The sequence below is a fragment of the Podarcis raffonei genome, chromosome 15 (assembly GCF_027172205.1).
Source record: "Podarcis raffonei isolate rPodRaf1 chromosome 15, rPodRaf1.pri, whole genome shotgun sequence".
Lineage (NCBI taxonomy): Eukaryota > Metazoa > Chordata > Lepidosauria > Squamata > Lacertidae > Podarcis > Podarcis raffonei.
The window spans coordinates 12243140-12266858 of NC_070616.1; the positions used below are offsets into that span (position 1 = coordinate 12243140).

Here is a 23719-nt window from a genome sequence, read left to right on the forward strand (position 1 = left end):
CATATATTCAGTATGTGATTTCTACAGCCTGTATTCGTAGGGGTCACTATGTGTTCTGGACAGTAGACTAGGGAAATTAAGGGAGAAGGGTGTATGAGAAAGGATTGGAAGTATTATTTTGCCCCCTCCCAAAACCCCCAAGCTGTTCAAAGATGGTCAGGCTCCTCACTAGGGATGGTGCTATCTAGCAGTTAAGGGTTGCTCAACCTTCCTTTCCATTTATAATATGAGTCCAAGATGGCTCATTTGAATAATTAAAACAATGGTTTAAAATAAAATAAAATAAAATAAAATAAAAAGCCCAACCCCAAAAATACATGTTAAAAACAGCCCAGAGCAGCAGATAAAAAGACACTCCAAGCAGGCCAAATACCTAGCAGAAAAAAAAATATTCAAATTGTTGTTTCCTCTTGATTCAGAGGATTTCCCCATGGTACCCCATCTCCCTTGTCCTGCAGGAGCCAAAAGGTGCAGTGTAAGTTTAGGGCCCTTTAACAACCAGTCAGCTCCTCTGAGAAGAGGTAGGGGCTTTCTACATGACCAGTCTAGTCAACGTACATATGCTTTCCATCCTATCAAGGCGCTTGTAGAGACAACAGCTGTCTCTGAAGGACCCTGGGAGCTCTCTAAGGTCCTGCAGGTAGTCTAACTGCCTTGAATTCCTGCCTTGGCCTCTTGATGGGGCATAAAGATATGTATATGTATATACATATATCTATGGGCATAAAAAAAAAAAAGACAGTCCCATCAAGAGTGAACACAAACAATAACGTGGTGGCAAATGTAACTATTTTTGCCTGTGTTGGGAGTAGGTGCTATTCGGGGTAGTGAAATGCTTTGTCTCCTTTTTAGGGTGTGGATTTATGGGTAGCTAGGGCAGCAAAGTCTCTCTGTGCTTTGCACCTTTTAAAGACACTCACTGTGGGGGCAGGAGATCTTTGTGTGAGTGTTTGGTGTCTGCTGTGGCCATTCATCTCCCATGATGCCTCAGTCTGCGTGGAATTATGCTGCAGACCTTCCCGTCCTTAACTGCCCCTTTCCCCCCACCCCCTTTAAAAAAAGTGAGTTGAATGATTTTGCTCTCCAAAAGCTGAAATCCCTCTCCCCCAATCTGCAATCCACAAATGGTGTGGAGGGCATTTTGGCCTATCCTTTTCAAAAACGATCCTGTCTGAACTTGACTTCTGTGGAGCTGCTTGCTGACTTCCTCTCTGCCAGGCTTTCTTTGACTGCTAAAGGGAAATCTGTTGCTCTGAAGGGGCAAACCTGAACCAGCCAGCCTGCCCTCTTAGTGGGCTCATAAATAAAGTTGCTTTGCAGCATGATCAATCAACATTTATTTGTTTAGGTTAAAGGTTGTAACAAAGAAGGCGGTACATGAAATGACAAACTGTAACCCAGACAAAATGACAAATCCCAATATGTACACACAAACTCGTGAATCAAATATTTGACTGGCTAATTTGATGCACTCTATGAATTCTGTCCCCACTGCAACTCTGTCCTCTGTCTCACAGGAGTGCACCTGTTTACTGGGTTCTGTGAGATGTTTTTCTACATCTTGACTCCCTGGTTCATGGATACATAGCCTCCTAAGTCGGCTGAAGCAAGCTCTCCTTCCCAAGGAGTCTGTATAAGCTTCTTTGTTCTCTGTTCCCAGCTGAATTACTTTTCTTCTAAGCACACCCCAACCTTTCCCCATTCTATCCAAAATTATGCCAGGAGCTTCAATTGTAGAGTTGGAAGGGACTATGGGGGGTCATCTAGTCCAAGTTCCTGCAATGCAGGAATCTTTTGCCCAACGTGGTGCTTGAACCCACAACTCTGAGATTAAGAATCTCATGCTCTACTGTGTGAGCTATCCCAACATTCAATGACTGGGGCTCATCTATGTTCTATGATGTCAGACGATGACTCAGGGGGCTATGCAGCAAATTAGCCAATCATTGTATTAAAGAAGAGATCTTATTAACAAGGCCACTTTCTAGACAAGCTAGAAAGGCAAAACTTTCTTTGCTTATAGAATGTCCTTGGTGTAAATTGAGGAATCCCTTTCACAGCTATTTCTCAAGCAACTTTTATTGAATTTCATAACAGGGGTTGGTTTCACCTCTGGTTAAAACAAATGACCGTAAAATGATCTAAGAGATCATTTTGGATTCCTCTCCTGGAATGTACCTGGGAGTCGCACCCACCTGCAAGTAGTAGGCTAAAACCAGTTTAGCTGGCCTAATGGAAGTCATTCAGATTTTTGTTAGCAGTTTGGATTTCACAGGGCTCAGAAACTGCTTTGGATTTGGAAGACTGTTGAAATTCCAATGGCTAGTACTGTCTGCACATTTACTATGCACCCCTGTGATAAGGGACCAGCCAATATATTGTACACAAAACACTGCAAGGAAAGCAGGAGTTTCCAGGAGCCTTTCTTCCGAAAGGAACTGGTCCTATAAAAAGTGACCCTGGATTTCCCACCATGTGGGGAACGGGGAGCGTAGAACAATGCACAAGATAAAAAGGAAGTGGAACACATGTGGACACATTCATTCTCTCGCTGCTTCTCAAATCACAGAAACACACATCTTTCCTCAAAAATCCAACACCACCAGGTTCAAAAATTTGAGAAGTGACACTGAAAATCCTATGATATTTGTGAACAAATAGAAGACATTTTCAACAGTGTGTGGAGGATTGATTCCGCAGTGCGCAAACATGACAGAGGCTTTACATGATACATTTGCTCAGCACCTGTATCACTCAGCTCTCTGACAGGACAAAGAGGCAAATCCAGGGGGGTGTGTGTGTGTGGCTGAAAAAGAGCAGCAGCAGAGAAGGTCCGATGGAGGGCTCCTTTGTGCAAATGCAGCTTCCCTGATCTGAGCCTTTAGCAAGAAGGCAACATAGCTTAAAGCGACATTTTTCCTGCCTACGATAAACAGGGGTTCCAAGCAGGTTTGTGTTTAGAAGTAGTGAGGAAGCAGACTTCCAAGCAGACTAGCACCACAGTAAAGCATTCCTTAGAATGAGGCTGCATGAAAAACAATGGAGGGAGTCAGAGTTCCAGTAGCCATACCTGGAGGGCCACTGGTTCTCCATTTCAGCTCTAAACCAACCAATACGGTGGTACCTCGAGTTACAAACACCTCAGTTTACAAATGCTTCAGGTTACAAACTCCGCCAACCTGGAAGAGTTACCTTGAGTTGAGAACTTTGCTCCAGGATGAGAATGGAAACCGTGTGCTGGCGGCGCAGCAGCAGCAAGAGGCCCCATTAGTGAAAGCACGCCTCTAGTTAAGAACAGTTTCGGGTTAAGAACGGACCTCCAGAATGAATTAAGTTCATAACTAGAGGTACTACTGTACTTAAAAAGGGAACTACTGTGCATGGTGTGTGCCCAGGCCTCAGAAGAGAGCAGAGGTCTGTGCCATCAGCTCCTGAGGATTGGCAGGTAGCACGAGGCCAATGGATTGGCTAGGCCTGGCATAAGCATTTAGAGCTTGGCTGTCTACCTTTGTCTGGTCAATGGACCTGCTGCACCTCAGGATCCCACATGCAGATCAAGTGCCTTAACCTTAAAGGTAAAGGGACCCCTGACCATTAGGTCCAGTCGTGGCCGACACTGGGGTTGCGGCGCTCATCTTGCTTTACTGGCCAAGGGAGCTGGTGTACAGCTTCTGGGTCATGTGGCCAGCATGACTAAGCCGCTTCTGGCGAACCAGAAACGCCGTTTACCTTCCTGCCGGAGCGGTCCCTATTTATCTACTTGCACTTTGACGCGCTTTCGAACTGCTAGGCTGGCAGTAGCTGGGACCGAGCAACGGGAATTCACCCTGTCGTGGGGATTCAAACCACCAACCTTCTGATTGGTAAGACCTAGGCTCTGTGGTTTAGACCACAGCGCCACAACCTTAAGGGCCCCTAAACTGGGGAAGGCACCCCTTTCAGTTCAGGGTCTGGCATGGCCACCTGCAATGCCTGTCTCACTCTGGTATGGGGCAGCTTTTCCTCAAGAAGCAGCAGAAGGAGTCTAAAAACTCATCCTTGCCTGCCAGCCAGAGACAAGGTTATTAAACCCATGTATATAACCTGTAGGAACAAGTGCAGGCCCCATGCACAAGAGACCAAGAAAGAAAGACAGAAAACAACAGCAAAGACAAAATCCACCCATATGCATACAACTGGGGGGAATTACTAAGGAAGAAAATGAGAAATAAATACTACACTCTCCAGATAGCAAGCAGACAAAGGCCAGGTTCAATCGGAAACTGGAGTGGACTGAAAAGCAGATTCACTATGATTTGCCAAGATATGTCTACCATTGATCTGATCCACTATTTAAATTCCAGTGCACGGCCCTCGATCTCCAGTAATAATAACCCAAATTCCATTTAGTGTTCATTTGAGCAGTCAGGATAAAGTCATTTCTTATTATCTCCCCACTGTGTAAAAAACAGCTTGAAGGTAGGAAGTCAGCAAGCATTTCCACCAAAAAGTAATTATCGGGAGTGACATTTTTACTGCTGGCGTGCCATAAGGCGGACTGCGCAGTTGGAAGGACAAGCCGCTGAAGCAAAATGACAGGCCATGCCGTGACATTCCAGCAAAACCCAGACATTATTTTCCTGGCGGTTGGGTCTGATGTACCACTTCTCATTAAGTCCAGGGCCTGGGCTTCAGGTTCATGCCAAACTAGTCAAATCCCAAAGTTATGTATAAATTAATACCGGGGGGCGGGAAAGGACCAACCAGAGAGGGCAGGCAGCTGCTGTGAACTTCTGCTGGGAAGGGTTCCCTGCTCCGGCCATGGCTTCAAAAAGAAATCGGAAACACATGGCTGTGGAACGTCTACCAAGGGCAGTTCAGGGTCTCTCTTTACCTTTTGGGGGAGAAATCAGAGGATTGCCACAGCAATGGTTTTCCAAGTTTCTCTTGAGAAAACCTTTTCCATATAGGCTGCGCTGTCAAGGGACCCCTGCATGGCTGCCATGGATTTTGGGGACACACTTTAAGTCACACACTCATGCCACAGGTTAGGCCCACTGCCACCCTGTGTGAATAAAGAATGTTGGGGGAGATCAGGAGTCGAGGGCAAAGTGTTGTTCAATGTAGTTTCTCTGCCACTATTGATCTTTTCACTGAAGAACATCCATAGCCCCCCACAACTGAGCTTGAAAACTGAACAAGAGGGACACGAGCTGCTCAAAGGGGCCAGTGATGGCACTCTTGATGTCATCAGGATGAGACAGACTGCTAGACACAATAGCAACATCCAGTCAGGGATATTGCCTTCCCTTGTTAAGCCGGGATTCACAGGCAGACCATCCCCAAATCTACTCACCCAAGTGCAGAGGCCAGCACAAGCAATAACTTTCCCATGTGCTACGCTAAGGTATATTTGTTTGGGTACATCTTTTGCTGCTCTATGTTTTAGGTGTCACTTAACGCAAGGTGCTATAAAACACAACTGTGGCCAAGCACTGGCAGCTATGCCTCCCTTCCCTAATGGTTTTCACAATATGGGCATTCTTCCACAAAGGTGTTCTGTTTTATTATTGACCTGACCCAAACCCAAAGGATAAGGGGGGGGGACAAAATAAAAATGGAATGAATGAGCAACAGATTCCATAATAGTGTGTAATGAAACAAAGAGTCAATGATTTGCATTTGATACCCTAATTCTGCTCTGTGGTAACGTAAACCCACTGCTTTTTATCCTTTCCGAGAGATACTTTCCCTAAGGATGTAAGAACAGCCCTGTTGAATAAACGGAAAGGCAATCTAGTATAGCATCCAATTTTTTTTATAGAGGCCAACTTGATGCCTTTGGAAAGCCCTCAATCAGAGCACAAAGGTAGTTCTCATCTTGTCTGTTTCCAGATGTACACTGTTTGTGACACAGAAGTTAGATCAATCCTCCTCCATGATTTTGTCTAATCCTCTTTTTACATAATCTAAACTCAGAGGTCTTTGTCATGCGCCTTGGCACAATGAACCATCTAGCAAACTGAGAGGACTCCACTTTCTCTCTCAAGTCAAGCTGCTGTGGTCCCATGAAATGCAAAACAAAAAAATTTTTTCCTTCCAGTAGCACCATGAAATGCAGTAAGAGTTGAACTAGTATTCTGGATTACTTTTTTATTAATAATATTATTATGTAAGTTTTTTCCCTTTTCTATATTAAGTTTATATTATTTCATTCTAATATTGAATATATCTTATGTTTATTGAATTGTTTTTGCTTTATTTGAATTTAGATATGCTTTGTGACAGATTCTGCCCCTTCCCCCAAATGTTACATACTTTGATAAGCTGTGACAGCTGCAGTGATGTAATAGGTTGAATGCTGAACTTGTTAAAGTTCATTGGGTGACTACTTCTTAGCCTAACCCACCTCGCAGGATTGTTGTGAGGATAGACTGGGAGGAGATCCATGTACACTGCACTCCATGGAGTAGATAAAGATACTTTCAAATGCCCATCAGTTTAATTGGGTGATTCTGAGTTCTAACATTATTCCTTCCCGTTGTACAAGTAATTATCACAGCATACCCATGCACAGATCTCGTCACACCCTATACTAAAACAGAGCTGAGGCTCTTTAGGCAGGTCGATGGGTGAACTGAGGCATCAGAGTTGGAAGGGTATTTTGGCCATCAAGTCCAACCCTTTGTTCAGTGCAGGAAATCCAGAACCACAGCATCCCCCAGCAGACGGCTTTCCAGCTTCTGCTTGAAGGCCTTGAGAAAGAGAGCACCCACCACACCTCTTGGTTATTGGTTCCATTCCTGAACTGTCAGAAAGTTTCTTCCAATGCTCAATCAAAGTATACCCTCCTGTAACTTCAGTCTATTACATTGAAGTCCTGCTCTCTGAGGTAGCTGCACAGAGAGCCAAGTCTTTGCTCTTTGGGTATTTTAAGAACCCCCCACAAAACCTTCTCCATGCTAAATAATACACCTGGTTCCTTCAACCTTTCCCCACAGAACCAATTTTCCTTACCACTGGCCCTTTTCACTGCCATCCACCCAACCCACAGCAATTTGCCTAGATACTTTTTACAATGTGGCACCTGGAACTTGACCACGGTACTTCAGAGGAATGGACCACTTTCCTCCAGCAAAGGCCACTGTTGTCTTCTACATGGTCACACTACAAATCTATCTAGCCAAGTGGGGTCTTCTCTAGGTGGCAGGAGCTTTCCAAGGTCTCAGGCACAAGCAGGGGTCTTCCCCAGCTCAGGAACCCAAAATCCTTCAACTAGATAGGCTGAGGACTAGAGGACTTCTGCGGACAAGGAGTCCCACCCCCATTCAGACCCCCTACCTCTATTTTGAGAGGTTATTCTTTACCACAAGCCCCTGACTGCCGCCAACTAGGCTGGTCCTTTTTCACTCTGTGAATATTTGCCTCCCTGCTTCCAAGAGCGAACAATGCTCCTGCAAACCGCCCCGAAGTTATAATAAAAGCTATTAAGGTACATTATTTTACACATCCTCACATTTGCGCCATCCTGCTTTCCTTAATTTGTGATTAAAAAAAATTGTTGAGAGAGGGTACTTAAATGTAGGACAGTCAGTAAAAAGTAATTTATCATCTTCCCGCTTCGGTGGATGCGCTATCAGCCAACTCATTTTCCGCATTCATCATGCAATCAGCCTATTATTTGCATATTAATCAGGCAGTGGACCATGAACGAGCCGCATCCCAGCCAAATGCTGTACTCTCTCAGGAGGAAGACTCAGTAATTATCATACATCAGTGTTATGATGTGGTAATTGATTATAACATCTTTCTGTTGCCCCTGGGGAGTCCCAATGCTAACCCAGCCCTGGGCCTAAATCTCTCTCTCTCTCTCTCTCTCTCTCTCTCTCTCTCTCTCTCTCTCTCCCCTCCCTCCCTTGCTCAGTGTTTCCCCTTCTCTTCTGCTCCCTTCCCTCCCCGTTGCAATTAGTGCATTTTCAAGTTACTTTTCTCATTTTAAATAATCATAGGTTGAAGAGGTGGCAGGAAATCAATTCTGCCAGAACAGAAGATAAAAATATAGAGAGAAGATCACTGGGAAGTTCTCCTGGCCTGGGCAAACCTCGCTGAAACAAACAGGAGGCTTACGTAGGAGAACTTCTCCAGGAGTTGCTGCTCCTCCTGTTATTTATAAAGCGCCTACGTTTTTGTACGTGGTGCACAAAGCCGAAAAACAAGCAAGCAGTCCCTGTCTGTCGCAGCCTTACATGTGTTTAATTGTGTCTAATTATAAACATGAAAGAAAAGGAAAACGGCAACCATAAAGAACATTAAAGTGATGAGGACGAAGGTACTGTAGTCCAGCTTCTTATTTTCCACAGTGACCAAAGAGATGCCTCCAGGGAGCTCCCCAGCAGAGCTTAAAGGCTGCTACTTATGGTGGTCAGCTGGAAGCACGGCATGAAGGCAACTGGCATTCAGCACCATGCTGCCTCTGAATATGGAAGCCCAGTTGGCCACCGCGCTAACAGCAATTGACAAAACGTCTCCTCTTACGGCAAGCTGGCAACCACCATCACATCTTGTAGCACTGAATTCCATAAATCAATCACATATTAAGAATGTAAGAGCAGACCCAGGCTGATCAGATGGAAACTCACGTCTATAGCCCAGCACCCTGTTTCTCACAGTGGCCAACCAAGATGCCTCTGGGAAACCTGTAAGCTGGACATGAAGACTATAGGCTTCTCCTGCTGTTTCTGTCCCCCATGCTGCCTCTGATCCTGGAGAGAGCAGCACACAGGCACCATTTGATGGGCAGACCATCCTGAATTCACCAAATCCCTTTTTAAAGCCATTCAAGTTGGCAGCCATCGCTAAACCTTATGGCAGCAAATTCTGTGCGCCGTGTGAAGAAGGCCTTCCATCTTTGTTGGTTCCAGTATTGTGAAGGGGGGAGAAAGCCCTATTTTGCGATGACATGTCATTTCTGAATCCTCATGACCAATGAATTTCAAGTTATTGTATTAGGAGGGGGGGAAATCTCTATCCACTTTCTCCACATCGTGTCTATAACCCATGATTGTGCCCCATTTAGTTGTCTTTTTCCTGAACGGAAAAACCTCAAATGATTTAGCCTTTGCTGGTAGAGAGAACGCTCCAGCCACCTGACTGGCCCACCTCCTGGCATGTTTTCCTGCTCTGCGGTGCCATTTTTGAGTAGAACTGACTGGGACTGTGCACAGTATTCCAGACATCACTGCACTGCAAGATTTATATTAAGGCATTGTAATAAAGGCGCAAGCCTCACTGAAATGGAAGGGGCTTATGCAAGAGAGCACTTGTCATGTTTTGGTCCGATGCTGCATACCATGGAGACTGCAGCAAGGTTTGGAAACAGGTTGCGTGAACATGGACAGCTCTAAGTGAGCAACTTGCCTTGACAAAGGTTGGGATATGACTGGGGCCTTTTCAGCCTCCGTCTCCAGACTGCCTCCTCCAAGCCTAACCCCCCTGAGGAGAACATCGGAGGCTGAAAGGGTCAACTCTCCGGTCTGAATATGGGCACTGCTCCATAGGCTCCCTCCTTGTGCTACCGGACTGGTGATATGTGTTGGGAGGAATCTGGTTCTTCAAACTCAGGAAAGGCTTTGGCCCTCCAGCTTCTGGGATGTTTGTCTGGGGGCTCCTGCCTAACAGCCTCAAGTGTAATGGCCTTCCTATCTTCAGCAATTAGCTCTGAGCCTGAACCGGACCTGGCCCTTGCACCCTCCTCCTCAATGTCCAGATCACAGCTAGATTCTTTTTTTATAACATTTTTTAAATTCACTTTTCAAATTTTACAAAGAATAAATCTCTCAGATCCGTTGACTTCCCATGGTGTCAATATATTACTTATATTTTACCCATTATAAACATTGATTATAAATTATTAAACTGCAATTCTCATCCGCTGCTATACTTCAAATCCTGCATATGTTTTAACATAACCATAGGTTCCCCCCCCCAAATAATCCACAAAATATTTCCATTTTTTGAGATTTTTTCTGCATTCTGTTCTTTAATTCTCACAGTTAATCTACCCAACTCAGCATGTTCTGTTATCTTCATAAGCCAATCTTCTTTCACTGGGACTAGATCACAGCTAGATTCAAAGGTCCTGATAGGGCTTGCTGCTGCTGGATCATGCCTGGGACATTTATTTGCAGCCATCCCTTCTCCTGCCTACGCTTCCAGGCTATTGCTTGCATAATATGTTCTTTCTGCCCCCCCCATCAGATAAAACAAAACACTGCAACCTCTGAGGGTAGCAATTGTGAAGTTTTTGGACAAAAGGCAGTTTCAAGCTGCTTTATTTAGGTACCAACTGACAGGCTAATTTCAGTCCCTTTTGCAAAAGGGCACACAAAACATCTGCCAGTTGAAATTGGCACTATTTTAGGAACTGAGTTCCTAAATGGGAAGTTGGGGGCGGGGAAAAGGAGGGGAGAAAATAATCAAAAATGCAACAAAAGTAATAAATAAATAAATGGATAGTATGAGAAGATATGGAGGGGGACAGAGGGAAAGGAGAGATGACGTCTGCTACCTGCTCTCAGTGCAAGACTATGTGACAAAATTCTAGTAATGGAAACAATTTGTTATTCTGAGGAATGATGGAATTTTGGTGTGTCAGAATGTCATTCTTAACCTGCATCTTCACTGCACCACTTCAGACCATGTGACTGAGCATTCCTTGCAGAGAACAAGTGTGACAAGGAGAAGGACCCTTCTTTTTTGCAGAGCTGCTCTCTACATGGATGGAACTGTTTTGTATGGAGAAGCAAGAAATCCCGTGAGCCCTTACAAAAGCTCTGAAGTGGTCTTAAATATACTGTTATTCGCAAAGAAGATCCCTGGGTTCAATCTCAGGCTTTGCTGGCTGGTATGATGGGAGTTGTAGCTCAAAACATCTGGAGGGAACGAGGTGGGGAAAGGCTGTTTTAAAGGATGCCAGGCAGCAGGCTGGGCCAGGCCTCAGCCTGAGATTATGAAGAGTCACTGCCAATCCAGGGGCAAAGCTGGGCTAGATGGACCAAGCGACCGAGTGCTTCGTATTAGACTAACTGATCTGCATGCAAAAGCTTCCAAATTCCATCCCTGACTTCTCCAGCTAAAGGATCTCAGGTTCTAGGAGGTCTAAGGAACAGTCACTACCCGAGGAGGACTCACAGCACATGCTTTGCAAGCAGAAGAACTCATAGCCAATCCCCAGGAAAAATAGCTCAGATTGCATGCCTGAAAGACGAGCCACAGCAGATTGCATGGGGCTAGACAGACCAATGGTTTGATCCAGGCTATTTGTAAATTTTATTTTAAAGGTTCCGTTCTGAAGAAACCACTAAGAGATGCAAGGCACTCACTTTCCTAGAAAGGAAAAAAAATTCTTTGTTTCAGGGATCGAAACCTAGGTTTGTTTATGCTTCGCTCTGGGACCCCATCCAAGGAAGCGCCAGATTTCATGCTCAGACATGCACCCTTCACCTCACACGCCCTCAATGCCATTTCCCCTCCAGCTCCTTCAGGAAGGCAGGCTCCCTCCGGCGGCCCAGTGCTAAGGCGGCCCCCTGCCAGTTGCAGCGGCACCCAACGGGAAATGCCACCTGGCTGTCAGGAGCCATTCCCGGCTGCTTCCACCAGCTGCCAAGGAAGTGCAGAGCGCCTGGTGCTGTCCCCCCAACTGTGACCCTCTTGCTGTGTGATGGTAAACTAGCAGCTCTTCCAGCAAGCAGAGGGCAGATGTCAAAACCTCCTGCATGGCAAAGCTCTGTACTCTTTAGAAACCCCAAAGTCATTAGCTTGAAAGAGCTGATAGGAAAGATCCCAGAGAGGCTGAAGGAGGAGAAGGTGAGGGGCAGAAGATGCAGAGGAAGGCAAGGGAGCTGTGGGTGGAAAAGGAACTTAGTACAGTGGTACCTCTGGTTACATACGCTTCAGGTTACATACACTTCAGGTTACAGACTCTGCTAACCCAGAAATAGTGCTTCAGGTTAAGAAGTTTGCTTCAGGATGAGAACAGAAATCGTGCTCTGGCAGCGCGGCAGCAGCAGGAGGCCCCATTAGCTAAAGTGGTGCTTCAGGTTAAGAACAGTTTCAGGTTAAGAACAGACATCTGGAACGAATTAAGTACTTAACCTGAGGTACCACTGTAGTTAATTTGGGGCGCGTTGACGCTGGAATACTTCCTCTAGGGAGACTTGGCTGGTAATGATTTGGATTTCTTTTTTGCACCTGAGGAAGACCTTTTCATTTCCCCAGGCCTTTTAGACTTACAGTTTAGATGTTAGCATAGGTAAAGGTAAAGGACCCCAGGACGGTTAAGTCCAGTCTAAGGTGACTATGGGGCTGTGGTGCTCATCTTGATTTCAGGCCGAGGGAGCTGGCGTTTGTCCGCAGACAGCTTTTCCAGGTCGTGTTGCCAGCATGACTAAACCGCTTCTGGCACAACGGGACACTGTGACAGAAACCAGAGCGCACGGAAATGCTGTTTACTTTCCCGCTGCTGTGGTACCTATTTATCTACTTGCACTGGTGTGCTTTATTATTTACCTGACCATCGTATCAGCTCCTCTAAGGGGTGGGAGAGGAAGGCAGCAGTATACGTTCTCGATAATTAGCAGTAAAGACAATTAGCAGGGTGGCCCAAAAGTAGGCATACTGCTTTGGAATCCACTTTCTTTGTTCTTGACTCAAGGTCTCATCATTCACAGTATCAGTAAAGAAAAACAATCCTTTTATTTATTAATTAAAAGTATTCCTACTTTTGGGCCACCCTATATGCTGACCATCCAAAAACTATTAAGCACTGAAAGACAACAGATGAAAGAACCTTTAAGGACAGGCCCAAGGTAAAGGGGGCAGGAAGCAAAGCAGCTAGATTTCTGAGTACTGTGCCTATAAGACAGGGGCATGCAGAAGGTAGATTAGGACCAACAGGAAATTCTCTGGGTCATTGGCGGCAGATTGGCAAGAGTTTCTGACTCCCAATTGTTTAACAACAGCAACAACACCACCCTCCCTTTACTTTTTTCCACCTCAGGTACATTGCTGAAATGAAGAAAGCTAAAAAGAAGCAGACTTCTGTGCAAAAGGACTGTGAACTCAGTTGAGTTCTGCTACTGTAAACCAACACCTACAGTTCTAAATGTGTTCAGGGGCACCCTGCTCTCTAACTAGATGTCTTTTACGCCTGGCTCTGGTTGGTAGATCTTGGGGTTCTAGTAAAAACCAAGTAGATCCTACAAGGGAGAAGTCTGCCCACCTTTGCTATAAATCATTAGAAACAGCCACAGATCTATGCTCTACCCAATCCCAATGTTTTGGGATGGGTAACAAAATCAACCTGTCCCCTTGCAGAATGGTATAAAATTTAATCTTGCAGACCCCTTATACCAGTCCCCAGAACTTATATTCCCATCTTAGAATTGCCAGGTTAAGTTTCAAGGCAGCCCAATTATTAATGGAAAACTGTAAGTGGAACCTAGTTCAATGTCCTCACACATATAATTCATTTAACTCAACTTGCACAAAACCCTCTCCAAAATGCTGCCTTCAAGTAGGAACTCTGCTTCAACATTTACTTCCTTCCTAAGGAGCCTTAGAGCAAATGCCAATTCAAATTATCCTCCAGATTGCACTTTTCACATGCAACGGGTTTTTTGTTTTTTTGTTTTAATCAGCTTCATTTGTTCCCCAAAGAGCATGGCAGTGAGAATAGGATGCCACAATTCACATTTTGCAGACGCAGAACCAGAGTTTCCCAAGGAAATGTTTTCTTTGGAAGAAGAGTGTCTCTTTATAAGATTTGCGGCTTTAAAGTGCCATATAAGCAGCTACAGGCTTGCAGTCAATAATTTGACCGGTTACTTCAAATCAATTATGAGGTTTTTCATCTTTTGAGCTCCTGGCCATGTGCCCCTTCTTCTCTCTGCCCAGAGCTTCACCCAGCTTCCCTTCCCCTCTCCATTCTGCTGCCCTTTCCTGCTGTATCACTCCCTCTTCTAAGCCCCAACATACTTCCCTAATCTCTACATCTTCCTTGGTATACTGCAGAGGCAGGGAAACCTGTGGATTACAACTCCCATCATCCCTGACCATGCTGGCTGGGGCTGATGGAATTGGAGTCCAACAAGGTTCCAAGCTTTCTCATGTTACTGCATCTTTTTATCCTGCCTTTCCCCTTTCCAGGGTTTGAAGAGCCCAGCCACTGGTAGCCAGCGGCTCTTTTGCCTGCCATACCTCCCTGTGGTGTTAGAAAGAAGTATCACTGCCAGAAGTTTCACCAAAATGGATTTGTGCATGTCACAATACAAATTATCTCAGGATTTTCACTTTAGAAAAAAACCCCACCTCTTACTGCATCCCATAACAACCACAATTCCCTGAGCAGCATGAAGCCTGGAATGATGAATGGGACTCAAAAAGAAAGACAAATAAAACGAGAAATCTGAAAGTCCCCCAGGATTACCCTGGACTGTATCAGGAAATTAAGAGTTCCATTTTAGAATGGAGATTGGCAGACCCAAGGTGATACACACGCCATGAAGATGAGCACACTGAGTTCAGCTCTGCTTCCCTGCTTGTGTCTTCAAGTCTTTATAAAGTTAGAACCAGTATATGGGAAAAGAAGATGCCTTGTGAATGAGCTGTACAAAAGCTCTCTTACAAAGCAGCACCGTTCAAGCTGACTAGCCAGTCACTTCTAGCACACCTTTCTGTGGATCCACTCCAGGGAAGAGTCTGTACCGTGAAGTTGCCTTAAAACAGAATTCACAAGTGCACAGTGTTCTAATAAAACATGGTGGTTGACACTGGGATGTCACAGGCAGCGGCGGAGCAAGTCAATTGGGTGCCTGGGGCAGCACACGTGCCCTGAGGGGTGGGCCAGATGTTTTGTGGGGCCTCCGAGGAGTCTGTGTGCCTTCTCCCACTCAGCTGCCCTACAGCTGGGGGGAGGCAGCGGGCGGACCATTTGGGGCAGCGCGGAGCCTGCAGGCACCCAAACCACCGTGTCCCTCTCAGGAGGCCCTGTGGTGAGTGCCACCTGGCATTTTGTCACCCACCCACCCCCACTGGTGACACCCAGGGCAGCCCGTCCCCACTGCACCCCCCTTCCTCCGCCCCTGGTCACAAGCCACCAGAAGTGGCAGGGAAAGACCCCTGATAGCGACCGTTGAGGCAAACTACCCCTATACTTCACATAGAGGAGGGACACAGACAGCCAATGGGAGAGAGTGTAGTTTGACAAAGGCTACCTATGAAGTTCATCGCAGAGGCAAAATCTGAACAAGAGACGTCTTGGCTTATTCATCACCCTCAACTGCTATGATCCTGTAGCACTTAATGTGAGTCATAGGACTATCTTTCTAATTTGAATTGTCATTTAGTACAAAACCCCACCCCTAGCACAATGAACACAATCCACGAACACCTCTGCCACCCCAAGGACAACACACACGGAGCTATTAATTCCAGAAACTCAGTAGAAGATTACTTGGGATGAGGCATTCTCGATGGTGGCACCCAAGCTTTTAAACTCCCTTCTTAGAAAGGTTTGTCTCCCTCCTTTTTGACCTCTAGGCATCTCACTAAAAGTGGGGTGTATGTGTGTGTGTTAAGCTGTGTTTGTCATTTATCTGATGCTGCTCAATTAGTTAGATTTTAGTTGCTGCACTGTGGGTTTTAAACATAATGCAATTCCTGAATCATAAGGCAGGCTATGCACTTTAACAAGTAAAAACAAAACAAAAACCAAAGACAGAGTAACTGGGGGAAAATGAGGAATTAAACCTTTTAACTTTTTGCAGGGTAAAAAAATCCAGGAAATGGAAGGTGCAACTCCAACACAACAGAAGAGAATGGAACAAAGGTTGCTCCCCCACGCCCCATGAAGAAGCCAAAACACAACGCAACCAAGCAAAAGATTTTGTAAGAAAGCAGCTGATTACCTGAGCTTGCGCATCCCTGCTGAAGGGAATCTTGCAGTGATGACACAGAGTGAAGAACTGGAGAAAGAAAAGGAGGACTATCAGGAAGAGATAGGAGAGGAACATAGCCTACAACTTGCCAGCAAAATGAGGGTCATTAAATGGCCTAGGACTAACAGAGAAAAGCAGCAGAATATCAAATCGGCTCAATTCCCATTCCTTTATACCAGGAAAGTGGAACCTGCTGCTGAACTACAACTCCCATCATTCCTGATCACTGGCCATGCTGCCTGGGGCTGAAGCTGGACTCCAGGAACTTCTGGAGGGCCTGGGGTTAGACACCCCTGCTTTAAACCTAGATCAGATGTGGAGAACCTGCAACTCTCCAGATGTTGTTGCACTCCCCTAAGCCCCAGCCAACATAACCAGCAGTCTGGGATGTTGAGATTTTGTAGTAAGCAGTATCTAGAGAGCCACAGGCTCCCCATCTCTGATCCAGGGGGTGGTTTGGAGGAGACTCTAGGGCAGGTACAGAGGATACCCACAGTGTACATATGGTAGAGGAGCAAGAACCTGCCTATGGAGCAACACTCCCAAATACTACATTTGCAAAGGGCACAACATATGTAAAATCCAATGCCTATAGGCCCAAATGGTGTGATTGATTCATTTCCACACCCATGACTGACTGAGGAATAGACCGTGTGATTTAGGTATGCACCCTATTAAATTGTGATACCCGTGCATGGATGCTCCAGGGTGCGCAAGGCAAGCCTGGTTGATGGAACAAGGAGGGCTCTCTCGCTCACCCCTACCATGCATACAGAAGAAGCAAATAAGGGATTCCTGCTGCTCAACTGAGGTTGGTTCCACACGGTTAAGTGCCTCATAAGCAGCTAGTTTTACTTCTGCTTGTGTGATTCAACATTTATATTACAAGAAGTGTCCAAATGCAGTGTCGACGATCACAAGAGGAAGTGGACAATTCTGTAAAATCTAGTAAGTGTGAAAAATCCAGAGGTCAACTGGACAGTTATCAAGTAGCCCTTTGTCAACATCCTCCATGATTTCAGCTGTTCACCCAATATGCAAATGCCAGAAGCCACGGGACCTTCCCTTGTGATGGTCAACAGTCTCTGCATCATATTTAAGTTTCTTTCAGATAATTTAGGAATGCCCTCTCTAGCAGGCCATTGCCAAGCCCTTTAAAGTCTCATCCTAATGAAATTGTGCCTTTCTTCCACACCCACTTGGTGCTTTCGACCACAAATAAAAACTATCCAATGAAATCCTGCCCAAATGCACCAGTTTGATCTGCTATTTGTTAAACTCTCCCCCTTGAAAGGCATTTAATATTCTCTCTGCATAGAAGCAAGGCCTGAAAATTACCTTAATTAGTTTAAGCACTGAGTCTGCTTGGTGATGGGGTGGAATCTTAAAATGGAGGCGCTAGCTATTAGATTTATTGCATCTGCATTCTAGATCCATTTGAAATAGGATCCAAGACCCCTCCAGAGTTTGGGCTGATCTGAAGTAGATGGTTTTATCTGCAAACTTCCCAAGGCTGGTGGAATGACTGAGAGAGCTCCTGGGAAGCACTGTGATAAGCCCCAGGAAGCTGCCTTATGCCAGAGGACACTAGAGAACCACACAGCATGCAGTTTCCATGCTTCCATGTGTTGCTGCAAATATTCCTGGCCCTATTAAAGCAGCTACTTCTAGCCTCCCACCCCCATTTTTGCAAGTCAAGGGTAGGGAAAGTGCAGGCTGTATGATAGCCCCATCAGACTCTTAGAGATGTCTGGGGTCAGGGGGTCAGATGGAGGATTAGTGGCTTTGCTGATTCAGAATGGATCCAAATTAAATTCAAATTACTTTCCAACACTTGGCAAATGTCCTCCAATTTAATCGGATTCACGTGGAATCGTTCTGAATAGGATGGTGGAGGATGGGTGGACTTCTAGTCCCCGATGCCCTTTAACTGTAAAAGGAAGGACTCTAAGCAAAGAAAGGAATAGCTCAAGCTTCCCACATAATTCCACAGTGAAGTGGACCACTTTGCAAGGCTAACTTGTGCCCTCCGTGTTGAGGCAAGGATGCTGAAGGAAAGGGAGGCAGAAAAACAGGTGCAACTTGAGTTCCTGAAGCCCCAGCATTGAGAAACACCACCAAGGGATGCAGGTACCCTCCGTCCAGCACATTTACGGAGGCATACAGGTTGCAGACTTGAGTGCATTGAAAGAGAGTGCAGCTTCACCTTTTCCTGGAATTGCTCGGCTCTTTCTTAGCAAAGCCCAACTTATGGGGGTTTTTTGGGTGTGGGTGGGAATGCCTCCTGCCTTAATGTGGTTTCTAAAAGTAGGGCAACCACTCACACACTGGAGAGCCTATCGGGCCCAAAGATAAGGAAAAGATGGCAGCTGCAGTCCACTCTGTCATCTTATGGAATACCAGTAAGGGAGGGGGTGATTCTGCTGAAAGGGCGTTTGTGGTCATGGCCACAGTGTTGCACACACATCAAGCTGCATTTTTTTCCTACTGCAGGGCATTTCCCCTTTCAGACACTGCCCAGGAGCTGGAAAACACACCAAAACAGCAGCTGCCTTCTCAACACCAGTGAGTAGCAGCTCTGGAGGCACCCAGTTACCTATTCTCTGAAGGGTAAAGACAACACTGATGCTTTATGCATGTTTGTGTGTGTATGAGAGAGAGAAAGAGATGTTTGAGTGTGAATGGGGTGTGCTTGCGACTTTGGTCCCAACCTGCACATGCTCGCCCCCTCCCACCTTGAAACATTCTCTCGAAAGGAATGCAGCCCTCCAGGTGAAAAAGATTTCGCACTACAGTCTAAATGGAAGGGTACAAAACCAAAGGAAACACTGTGAAAGCCGAACCTGTGTATGGCATTAAAAAAACACACCAAAAGAGTCCAACTGTCTACTTACCCTGGCCTTGGGGCTGTCCTTGGGATGGCAAGACTCCCTGCCCCAGTTCACCGTTTAGCCAGAGCTGCATGCGGATGAATGGCTCGCGGCCTTTCTGCGTCAACTTGCTCCATGGCTTTGGCCGGGACAGCATGTCACTGACGCTGCCCTGGGAGAGGCCCAGCACCTGGAGGGAAGCAACCACAGAGGACACGGGATTAACAGTGCCCTGAATTGGACCTGGGAAGATCAGGGGGTGGCCTGCAGGCCACATGCAGCTCTTATTCCTCAAGAGAGACACCTGCTAGAGGAGAGGTGGTGCCACACTCTGCCTTCTTCAACCTGCTGGCAGGAAGAGTGCTGGGTGCCACAACAGCACTTTTAACCATTCTTATTGTTATGAATGCCTTCAGCTGAATCTCTGGTTATCTGTTGTTTGCCCTTCCGAGCTGGCAAGGGGGGAGCATTGAAGCAAAGGGACTACATGGAAGGAAGACAAGTGGAAAAAGCAGCTGGGTGTTTACTGTCCATGTTCCATGTGCTATCCAACAGGTACAAAGGTGTCATGGGCTTTGAAGACACTCAAAGTCAGGACAAAAGGGAGAAACGTGCTAAGAGGAAGGCACGCTTGGCAAATCCACACCATGATCAACTCCTGCCCTGAAACCAATGTCCCCACTGTGGAAGGACGTGTGGATCCAGAATTGGCCTCCACAGTCACTTACGGACTCATTGTCAATACCGTGTTTATGGAAGACAATCTTACTCGGCTACGAGTGATCGCCAAAGAAGAAGACCCGGGAGACTCACACAACACCCTTGTGCTGGAAGACACTGAGCAGTTTTCTGCCACTCAGCAAGCAGGGGATAGATGTTTGGCATCATTCCTCTACCACCTCCACCTCCACCATTCTGTGGCTCTTTCTCCCAATAAGCCTGTTGGTGGAGAGTCTCCCTCTTTCTGGTTTTCCTTCAAAGCCCAATTCTTTGACAAATACAGGTTCTTGCAAGAGGATGAATGAAATATGCAAATTAATAAATCAGATAAATTTGCCATTCTCCCCTTCTGCAGATAACGTCCCAGACGGTCATAAGGCCACCATCACAACGCACACAAACCAACAAACTAGCTCCAGCTAAGCGCTTACCTTTTCCCCAAATATCCTTTGGCAGATGCCGTTCTTCGCTAGCTTCTCTTTGACCTGACGGGTTAGCTCTATTGTATCCACTTCCTGGTACATATAAATCTCATACTGCTCGGGGGTCAATGGAGGAACGGAAGGTTTAGATGGCTTTGCTAAAGAGACAATGGGGGAGGAAGGGAGGGGGCTGTTCTGCGGCGTCTCACTGCGGCTCGCCCCTGTCACACTCAGTTCAGAGCTCTGGGAATAGGGTGACTCCGCGTTGGGCCACTCTTTCCAGTAGTCCGAAGAGGAAGGCCCTTGAAGCTGCTGGTTACGGTCCGACCGAGATTGGCTGTTGGCCTTCTCCTTCCCGCTGGTGGTTTCCTCCACTTTGGGGTCATCTGGAGGGGCGGCATTCCTTCTGTCAGGCTGCACAGTGTTCCACCAGTGGTCCTTCCACACCCCGCTGCGCCCCAGTTCATTTTTAACGTGCCTCAGCACCCCTTGCGTTGAATCAGACATCCCGTGGAGGTCCAGGATGGGGGCCTCTTGGGCCTCCTTCTTCAGACCAGAGAGAGTCTGCAGGGAGGAGATGCTGGAATCCACAGACGACGAGTGCTTCTTCAAGGACATGGCCAGGGGGGAATAACTGGCGACCGAAGAAATGGCGGGCGTGGGGACAAGTTTTGGGGACAAGATGGAGATCTCAGCTTGGGACAGAGGGGTTGCTTTTAAGGCAGGTTCGAGGGCGGCCTGCTGTGCTTCCATCTCTCGCCGCGCTTGCTGCAGAATGGAGCGGATGGCATCGTCGGATCCACCAGTGCTCGAGGTGGAAGGTGGCTGAGCCGGCTCAGCTATGGGGATAAACAAAGAAGGCATGGTGAGATGTTGTGGCCCATGTAATTGATTTTGCCAACACATTGGAATCAAACTCTTGCTGCCCCACCCCATGGTGCTAACCAGAGAGGCAGGCCCAGAGAAAATGTCATTTACTGGTTAATCTCCAATGTTGTCTCAGAAGGGTTGTTTCTGAAATTTGCAAGCCAACCGCTGAGAAAGTCCTTTACTAGAAACTTATGGAAATAAAGAAGAGAGATGACTCTCTCCCAAAATTACTTGACTGGAACCCTGAGGTCTACCAGTAAGCGTGAGATTTCCCTTAACTTTTTCATGCCCCACAAAATACCAAGAATTACTGGTGAATGGTCAATAGTCCTTGACTTTTCAACACTCTGTTGTCTATGATTACATGAACATCATCTTACTTATCAATGTTTTAATCATTCCAGTTCTCTATATTAGAGAATAAAGAGCAACACATTCCTTGACTTTTAAACAATTTGCTATTGCTATTGTCATACAGACATCAGACTTGTGCCTGGACACTGATTGTGATGTCACTAACCCTTTAGTGGCACACAACAGGCAGGTTAAAGTTTTTCGCACACTCTTAAGTCTCTTGCCAATAGTTTCCAGGGTATCCTGAGGTTCAGAGTCACTCCAACCGGAAGCTCCTACCTGTTTTTTGTACCTGCAGCTCCCTTTTTGCTTGCTCTAGGATGGATTTGATAGCTTCATCAGAGCCTGCCTCTGTGGCTCGGATTCTTGTGGTGATGTTACCTGGAAGAAAGGGGGAAATGATCAGCTGTTAAGCAGCTTTCTGGGGATCAGCATTTCCATTCAAAATCTGTTGTCAGCGAAGCACTTTGAGAGAACTAGAGGAACATAATAAATAAAACAAGGAGCTGCAGTCACATCTGGTACTCCTATGCATATGCAAAATGCAGCATTTTCTTTGCAGGTTCAAACTGCCGCCCTCCGCCCCCAGTTGAGAATTTTACAATTCTGCTTTTTAATATTGTCTTCGCTCTTTCCTTGAATCCTATATTTCCCTGCGCAATCTGGGTTTTTAAAAAATGGTACAATGTAATGTATGGATGTGTTGTGAGCTGCATTAGGGACTCTGGTCAAGAGGTAGGGTGAACATCTAAGAAATATACTGATCCATGCTATCTAGCCAAGCAATGTCTCGTACATATGGGAGAGGCTCTCCAAGGTCTCTGGTGGGGAAAAGGTTTCCCTGTCACCTCCCACCTGAGATCCTCTTAAGTTATGGTGCCAAGGAATGAATCTGAAACTTTCTGCACGTGAAGCATGTGTCTCACCATTGTGCTTCGCCCTCTCAAACTCCTCTGAATCTCGAGATAATTTGGCAAAGTTTTCTAGCACTGTAATCTTGCAACAAGGATTTATAACAATATTTCTGTGACCTATTTAAAAACATGCGGTTCTTTTCAACCCACCAGCAATGCAAAGAGTTATTAAAAAGCACAAATTGGCATGTTCTTTCTCACATTTCTTGAAAAAAAAGAAAAGAAAAATCTGCTAGATTTCAAATGCAAAATATGATTCTGAATATAGCACAGTATTGCAGGCTGGAATAGGAAACGGACATAAGGAGGGGGAGGGAACACTTGAAATATCTTGGTCACTCTCCAAGTTGGCATTATGACAAAATATCATTCTAATTTTTCCTTAAGCATGAATTCTCTCTTTTTAGAAAACTAGAGGCAGAAAAATCCTAAAATTTTGAAAGCTGTTTTGTGCCATCACCCTTGATTAAAAAATGTACCATGGTATTCCTTTTCGGTGATACAGGAACACGCTTCCTGCACTTAAGCTGTACGTGGATATGAAGAGGGTGCCTAAGGCAGAATAGGCTCCTGTCCCTTATGTCTCCAGGGCACTAGGGACTGTTACGAGAGTTTGGGTGGTAAGTGGCAGCAACTTATGTTACCCCAAGGTATTTTGGCATCCGTGGTGGAAAAATCCAACTGGCACTCATCTCTCCCCCCCGCCAATGATACAGAGAACCATAAACAATAAAGTTCTCCCACAAAAGCCTTATTAAAATGAATGGGAGCTACAAGTGAATCCCATCAGGACCAGTTCTGTGCGGTCTTTTTTTCCTGCTGCTGTTGATGGCACCCATCAGTCGCCCATCTCTTGCCTCATGGAAGAGACGCCTCTGCTTGCACCCCAGTAGTTGATTCACACCAATTCAGTTTTTATTCTCTGTTGTGCTACAATCTATTTTCTATTTTGTACACTAGTCTTATATACTCATAGGTAAGCAGTGCGAAAGTAATAATGTGAGCTGAAATGGGAAGAGTTCCCCTAGGAGGACTCTATGAATGGGGTCTTCTCAGGGTCACAGAATCTAGGATCAGGAACAAATGCGTGGCATGGCTTGCAGTGGGGAGTGGCTCATTAGGGTAAGTGAGGCACTGCCCCACCACGCCCAGCCTGTCCTTAGCTAGCCCCTCACTATTTCCTGACTTACAACCAGTCCAAGGGGTGACCCTGCCTGTCAGCTTCCTCCTGTGTTGCCCTTGTAGAATTCAGCAGGGAAGAGGTAGATGGGGACAAAACTAGAACTACAGTGGTACCTCGGGTTACAAACGCTTCAGGTTACGTGTTTTCAGGTTGCGGATCGCGGGAAACCTGGAAGTACTGGAAAGGGTTACTTCTGGGTTTCGCCGCTTGTGCATGTGCAGAAGCACTAAATTGCGTCACGCTGCGTCAGACGCAGCGCTGCAGGTTACGAACGCTGCGGGTTGCGGATGTGCCTCTGTCACAGATTACATCCGCAACCCGAGGTTCCACTGTAGTTGCCTCAGGCTGCCATTGGCTCTGGTGCCACCTACTGGTGGGCTCCCTGCCTTCTGCCCTCTCAGTCCCAATGAGC

General features: G+C 46.2%; 1 protein-coding gene across 9 annotated transcripts in view; it reads right to left on the bottom strand.

Annotated features, from left to right (window-relative positions):
* The window catches only part of CUX1 (cut like homeobox 1), a 261921-nt gene that overhangs the window by 59022 nt on the left and 179180 nt on the right, over positions 1-23719 (bottom strand). For 6 of the 9 annotated variants that reach the window (XM_053367427.1, XM_053367426.1, XM_053367424.1 and 3 more), the window contains 4 exons: positions 21490-21591; positions 19996-20825; positions 18869-19034; positions 15945-16001 (listed from right to left, as the gene is read on the bottom strand). The exons of 2 other annotated variants lie outside the window; for them this stretch is intronic. In XM_053367427.1, the coding sequence (XP_053223402.1) occupies positions 15945-16001; positions 18869-19034; positions 19996-20825; positions 21490-21591 (1155 nt within the window). The remainder of the gene's footprint in view (positions 1-15944; positions 16002-18868; positions 19035-19995; positions 20826-21489; positions 21592-23719) is intronic. One more of the 9 variants, XM_053367425.1, reaches the window with a different exon arrangement.